This window comes from Athalia rosae, chromosome 5, assembly GCF_917208135.1.
Source record: "Athalia rosae chromosome 5, iyAthRosa1.1, whole genome shotgun sequence".
Taxonomy (NCBI): Eukaryota; Metazoa; Arthropoda; class Insecta; order Hymenoptera; family Athaliidae; genus Athalia; species Athalia rosae.
Window position 1 is genome coordinate 9,765,543 of NC_064030.1, and position 7,510 is coordinate 9,773,052.

General features: G+C 48.1%; 1 protein-coding gene across 1 annotated transcript in view; it reads right to left on the reverse strand.

Annotated features, from left to right (window-relative positions):
* LOC105692882 (teneurin-a) overlaps positions 1-7,510 on the reverse strand; it is a 451,510-nt gene that overhangs the window by 224,814 nt on the left and 219,186 nt on the right. Inside the window, exons 5-6 of the mRNA XM_048655887.1 lie at positions 3,360-3,563; positions 2,205-2,375 (exon numbers count right to left, since the gene is read on the reverse strand). Of these exons, the coding sequence (XP_048511844.1) occupies positions 2,205-2,375; positions 3,360-3,563 (375 nt within the window). The remainder of the gene's footprint in view (positions 1-2,204; positions 2,376-3,359; positions 3,564-7,510) is intronic.

Sequence of the window (7,510 nt, forward strand, 5' to 3'; positions counted from 1 at the left end):
CACTCAACTCGAATTAATAACGGTGTGCGGGTCGAAGAATTTAACGCGATACGTTCGAATCGGGTGGATCGGTGGGAATCGGATACCGCGTAGGGTTTGAAAATGACGTGGCGTTGACGATATCGTGGCCGGTGACGGAGGAATCGAATCGGGGGAAAAACAAAAAAAAAAAGGATCAATCGGTAGATTACACAACGACAGGTGTAGGGTGTAGGTATCGTTGTACTTATTGTACACCATTTAACGCGGGTTTGGCGCCGAACCAGGTTTTTGGAATATAAACGTGTTCCCCGAGGTCAGATCTACACCGCTACACTGTACGACGACACGCGCGTACGACGGGGGTTTAAAATATTTTATGATCTCCCGTCTAATAAACCAGTTCGGAGTCATTGTGCACCGTTAGTAACCTATGTAAACGTCGGTAAATAGAAGCGGGATTTATTCCGCCGTTACACAGGGCCTTTTGTGCGAGGACGTGAAAGATTTATCCACGTATACGTCGTTATGCACCTAACTCTCTACGGTTTAATTTCAAATTGCTCTAAATTCACGAACGGCCGACGTACTCGGCAACACCGCCTGGGGATTTAGAAAACAAAAAACGCTAGCTGGCGAATAAATATTTTAGAATAAATAATTAGGGTCGTTACGCGGTTCGGCGGAAAGGGAAACCGATGCAAACCCTTCGCGCGTAGCTTTCGGAAGGGACACGAGACGAGACAAGGGCGCGTACGCAGCATCTCGTACGGTACTTACATTTCATCCCTTTTCACCGCGTCTAATCTAATTTCAGAGGGTTGCCCCGTAGCGGCGTCTCTTCCCCGTAGACGTCGCGCGACTAAAGTAGAATACCGAATTAACGTATAGGTAAGCTTTGTCTCCGAGCAGCAAAAGCCATTTGCTAATAGACGATAATGCCGGTAGTGTCCTGCGTGCTTGCTTCGTCGATGGTTCGAACCTATGCGGAGTCAGGTCATGCGATTCGAACAATTACTGGAAACGGGATCCCGTCAAGTTCAATTGTCTTCCGACTTCCGATTAACCGGCTAAACCCCATGGCGAGCTCGATACTCGCACCGCACCGACCTCGTTCAACCGCATCTCCTATTTCTGCGCCATGGATTCCCGGCTATTAATCGTTCGAAGAGGCGAGCGCGATTATGGCGGCGACACCGACTGAGAAAGTCATCGAGTCGCGACAACGACGATCGTCGTCGGCACGTTTCTACTTCGCCGTACGTTCGCCGGTTCGTCTCGATGCACGTGTGTCGAGAAATTTTCTCAAACACCGACGCGGCTTTTCGCCCCAAACCTGGCCAGGCACGCGGTTCGAGTTTGACAGAGGTGTCGGCAAACGAGATCTAGTCAAATACGTTTATAAGTTAGCTCACCGAGAGAGAGAGAGAGAGAGAGAGAGAGAAGGGGGGGGGGGGGGGGAAACAGGGGGTCGGAGCGAAGGGTGGATACGTAGCAGCGGCGGTAACTTGTTCATCCCGTGGTCCAAAACCGCGTTACCTTTGGGGACCGCGAAAGCCGCGGTGGGACGGGGGTGTTCGAGATAAAGAGAGAGAGAGAGAGGGTCGGAGGGGGGGGGGAGGGGGTATTTTATAATGGAATGAGGAGAGCGTGACGACGTTGCGAGAGGCGAGAGAGAAAAGGAAACGGGGAAGAGGTGTCGAGCCGACGGAGGAAACCGAGGCCTAAATACTCTCGGTGGTTCTAAAACAATGGACTGGTACCGGCTAACTTCGCCGTGACCTCCGTTAACTAGCCTGACCGCAGTAACTGGTAACTCAGTTACCCACTCGCGAAGCAAAGCAGTATGGCCACCACCCCCAGTGGACAACAACGTTCCGTACATACGCGCGTACATATATAAAACGGAAGGGGGAAGGGGACTAACTTTTATAACAAACTAGAATATACGAACGACTGCGCGGCACTCGGTATTTCAGGAGAGCCGAACCGTGCGAGCATCCGCGCCTAAGCTGATTCGACGCCGGAATTATCGGACTGAAAATTAATCCGTCAATTCCTCGAGTGTCGTGGCGTCCATTTTGCGACGAATCGATGGATGACGTGAGATGGCGTGAAAAATCAAGACGCGTGTCATGAAAGCGCAAAGAAAACGAATCGATAATCTTCTTGTCTGACGAAAAAAGAAACGAAAAATAAACGAAAACGGAGCGTGAGTAACTCACCGTTGTTGAGGTGCATTCTAGAATGTTCGTCCGGAAATACAGCCTCGGACCGATCGCTGCTGGCCGTCGAGCTGCTGCTCAAAGCATTCGCATGTCCTCGTCGATTACGTCTCCCGAGGGTACCACCGGCGATGCTGTTCTTTTTCGTGGGGGCGGCGTACACGGTCTCCCCTGTAATGAAAATGCGGGAAAATTCACCGACAGCTACGGATAACGCGGCGGCTTCTATTTTCCCCTTCGTTCTTCGCTCCGCGAACGATCGAGACTCATGGATGACTCGTCGTCGTCCCGCACGAGGTAAAACATTTGCGGCGCATCCGACAGCAAGCGCGTTCGTCGCGAGTGAAAGGAGTGTTTTTTTTTGGGAAAAGTGAAAAACTTATTCGCCCGTTATTATTACGAGCTTATTTCACACCCTCGTGCGATCGAAACGCGACAAACGATCGCTGAGTAAACTCGTTCGTTGGCACGAGGAACGGCGGAGGGATGGTTCGCTGAAAAAGTATATAGGTATACATAGAGATGGCAAGCAGCGGCACCCGTGCATCGGCGGGCGGGGCGACGTAAGCTACCGGGGAGTGTGGATGACGCAAACCATCTGGAATAATCCGGATTGAAAACTTTGCAAACTTTAATACGAACACGGAAGCACTTTGGCTTCTTCGCAGAGAGATACCTTCCTCCGTTCGCGAGTAAAAAAGGGGAACCCCATTCTTATACACCGTGTCGAATAAATCTTTTCGTTGCTTACACGGATACGGGATATGATCGAGCGGGTACACACGATGGTAATCGAATTTACTGATTTCATTACGCGATTGAAGGAATTTTTTTTTTCCTCCTACTATTTCATTTATTTTATTTGTTTTATTTTTTTTTTTTGTTTGTTTGTCATGCAGAAGAGAATTTCCGCGTCGTTTATTTGTTATATTGCGAAAAAAAGGGGACGTGCAATAATATATAAATAAAATGAAGGGGGGGGGGGGGGGGGGGGGAGAGGAGAAAAAAAAAAAAAGTCCTACATGATTTATCGTGAGATAATAAACTGCGAAAGCGGTCATGTGAATTGTCGAAAATGAACGAAACCATGTAGGTTCATACGTAATACCGTACAGGTATGGGTATACATACTATATAGCGGGAAATAAATCTCACCGTTTCCATTTCGCGATCTATCCGGCAACGCAGTTCCATTGTAGTGATGTCGACGTGAATTTGTGCTTTCCAAAGGAAACGGAGAGGCTTGTCGGTGGTTTGGGGTCAAGGTCGGCGGCGGTGTTGGAAACGGCGTTGTCGGGTTATCCGTCGTCGCGGCACCCTCCGTATCTGACCCCGTGCGATACGAACGATCTCCAGCACCTGGAACAGCGTCACCAACGACGTGAACATTTCAGCAAACCGAATCAGGTGAATATACGAATTGACAAAAATTATCAGAGTCGAACAAAACGAAGAACAGATCGCAAGGTAGCGTTGTTATGATTATTTTTTTTTTTTCGCCCATCTTCATCCGAGTGAGGGAAGATCGCCCCTTTGACGACCACTCAAAATAGCGTCAAAATTGAAGTCGGAGGATCGCTATATGTATACGGGGTACGGAGTCAACGCGGAAGATCGAGGGGTTATCGGGTATAGACGCGACGAGGCGTCTTCCTATTTTTCCTATTCGGCGGGATCCCGGGGACTAGTGGGTAGTAAACCCGGATGATAGCTGCACCCGGAAGAACATGATCCCGTACGGCGAAGGGAGAGAGAAAAAAAAAAAAAAAACCCCCCCGTGAAATAGAGAGAGAAAGCGCGAGTAGTGGGTCAGGCGTGATCCGGGAATCTCTTCCGTGAAAATAAGTGTGATCAAATCCAGAAGTCGAGTGCTCGGTTAGCCTCGGTCGCTTGTAAGATCCGACTCTGGCTGTCTTCTTTTTCTATCTTTATCTCGGAACGACGTCGTTCCCCGGGATGTACTTCCGCGTTCACTGAGTGACAACTGATAGCCATCTCTTTTGCTTTCCGCGCGATACGAACGCTGTGCGGAGACATCGAACCGTTGCAAGACGTATAGACGTGTCTCGAGCAAAAGGAAGTCCAAGTGGAAGTGGAAGAAGAAGAAGAAGGAGAAGAAGAATCGAAGCGAATAAATAAGTACACGGAGGGTACAGCTGGGCGGAGATTGAATAGATTTTTGTTATTTCGCCCGCTCTAACTTTTTCGTCGTCCATCTATTTATTCGTATGATTTTCCGTAACTGAGGGCGGTCGCGACGAGGACCCGGGTGAAAATTTGAGGGTCGCCAAAATTCGGGGGGTGATCGAGGGCGACCGTCGTCTGGCTGCGGGGGAGTTGTCAATTAAAAATTTCCTTCCGCATGAAAATATTTCGCTTGCGGAAAGGATTTCCAGGGTTTACCAAGGCGTTTAGCGACGATGCCCTCGGCTATTTGTAAAACTTTCCTCATTAATTACAGACAAGATCCAATCCGCGCGAAGAACCCTTCCCTCCTGCACCGACGATCTCACCCCGGGTTTACGGTACCGCGGCGAGGAGTACGGCGTTAGATGGTATAGCAAAGGCTACACCCCGTACCTTATTTCCTCACCCTTACCCTCGGCGTGGCCCACCCTCAGTTTTTGGTTTTCGCCCCATTGTTTCCCCCCTCGGCGAAAGGAAATTTAACAGAAAATTAGAACGCGCCTCCGTACAGCCCGGGAATTATATGCCAATTAATAAGAAAAATTACTCAGCCGAGTCTACAGGTTTTATTCATCAGCCATTTATACCGGTCCGCCGGATAAACTCGACCCTCGAACAAACGACAGGTGGATTAATGAAATCCGATGAATTCCGACGAGCGATATGAGAATATTCGATTTATGGGAATACGCTGGGCAAAGCGATCGTACAAATACGCCCTTATTGAAGAACCGAAAGAATCGCGTCCCGCGAGCCACTCGATCTCTCGTCGTAAAAAATAACGGAACTCTTCGATCACGCGTGTATAAATATTGCGTACACATAATGCCCGTCGATATATTCAATTCCTCCGAATCTATCCTATCTCCTCATGCTTCGCTAGCCGAAGGCCGAAAGTGAAATTTCACGCGTCAGATGGTACAAATTTCTAGTGGAAATCCGCGTCATACCCAAATCAGAATTCACCGCCGTCGAAGGAAAGGAACCGCAATCTTTAGGGAATCCAATGTAAATTTTTTTCATCTCCCAGCACGCGCCCCCCTACGCCTCCACCTCGGTTCCCACATAAAATCGACGTTATTATCGATATTTTTATTGCTACAGAGCCGACGTTCATATTCCATCATTATTATTATCATTACGACCGGGTCAAACAACCGTATAGCTACGGTCTTATAAATACGATACACCTTAGATGGTCGTCGTCGTCGTCGTCGTCGTACCGTAGATATACGTTACAGGTGGCGGTAAACGTGGTACACGGCGGTGGCGGGAGGGGGGGGAGGGCGAAACTCGGGGCTGGTGTTCGCGCGATATGAGATATACGGGGGGGGGGGGGGGGGGGGAGGGGGGGGGGGGGGAGCGACGGGTAAGCTGAAATGTCTGAGAGTGGTACGGTCCAGAGTGGGTGGGGTATACGGTGGGGTATATACGGAGCTACGGCAGAGAGAGGGGCAGTAGCGCTGATATTACTGACATTAAACTTTCATATTCAATCTTGCCACCCCAAGCAACTCGAGGATACGGTGCCCAGGAGCAAACCTGAAGCCCCGCATCAACCCCGCGCAGTAATTGTGTTATGGGTATCCTCCGTCATTCCACCTTTGTATATTGGATTTTCAACTCCATATGGATTCGAACGTCTCGCCGGCTCGCGGTTCTTCTCCCTGACATTTCAGGGAAAAACTCCGGCGAAGAGTGCGTCACTCCTCCGTCCTCCGCACTCCGGACTCCCCCCTACCCTCACCGGCCCCTTCTCCCCAGTTTTTTGTCATCAAAGTATATCCAGAGTATCGAAGTGTCGCCGATGTACAAAGTAACTACCTACGTACGACACAGCTCGTCATTCACTTTTCGAAATAGTATACCGTGTACAGTAGATGGAATACACGTGTGAAATCAAATTGACGAGGAGAAGGCGATCGGTCGATATCGAAGAAGAATTTGAGAAGATATGATCTGACGCCGTTTAAAAATGACGTAATATATTCAACGCTCGGGATTCTTGTACTCGCGAAACGGGGATGATCCTCGGATCCGTACCTCCGGACTCTCGGCCTCCTCTCATTTGTCGTAGACGCGCGTTCTTCGCGAAGCTGCGGCCGCCGCCGCGGTCGTTCAAAACCGCGCAAATCGAATGTACACTCGCGGTTTCCACATATACGCGTTATACGTTTTTTACAATCAAACTAGAAGCCAGAGAGCTTAGTTATTTTGTACGATGTATTATATATTTACGTAAGAGGTAAAAATATATGTATATCTTGCGTCATCGCGGATTTTCCGCATAATGGTTTCGATGGCTGGGAAAAATCGACGTTGAATTTGCCGAGAAATATGTATACATGTATATATGTATGTATTTTTTCTTTTCATTCGAAGGAAAAATTGCGGGCCGAAATAAATGAGAGCGAAAGAAAAACAGATTTCTTTGAGTTTTTCTTTTCTTTTTTTTTTTTTTTTTTTTTTTTTTTTGGCGTATATACACGGCTGTACACGTATATATAACCTACTTGTACATTTTCTTGGCAATCTCCCTACGTACGCGACGGGGGATTTCGAGACTCCGGGCCCTTGAATAAGTTATAATTAAATTAAGAAACAGTTACAACCGGTCCTTTTCTCTTTTGGCAAGTAAATGTACGACTTCCTTTTTCACTCCGGTCCGTTTAATCGAAACTTTTAATCCAGACCACCTCGCTTGTACGAGATGAAGTAAATCCGAAGGGGCTCTCGTCTCTCACTCCGCGCGAAGACAAACGCCTTCGACCATGGGGTATGAGAAATTATAGCGAAAATTCAATTGTACTTACTTTCCGATACGGAAGACAGGGGTGTACTACTAACTGTAATTAGGTGTGATCTGACAAACTCTAGCCGATTTCGGGAGTTGGGATGCGGTGTTCGATGACGAAAATAGGGATTCCGGTGAAATGTTGAAAGTCATCTGACCAGAGTTTTGTTGATTTTTTTTCCAGGTATTCGCAGAATATGGTGAAAATTATAGGTGAACTATCGCGGTATGTCAGAGCTACAAATATTAACGAATTCTACGAATTAGATGCGAGAGAAAACTTTCAATTATATCAAGGATCTTTCGCGGCTCTCATTCACTCTGA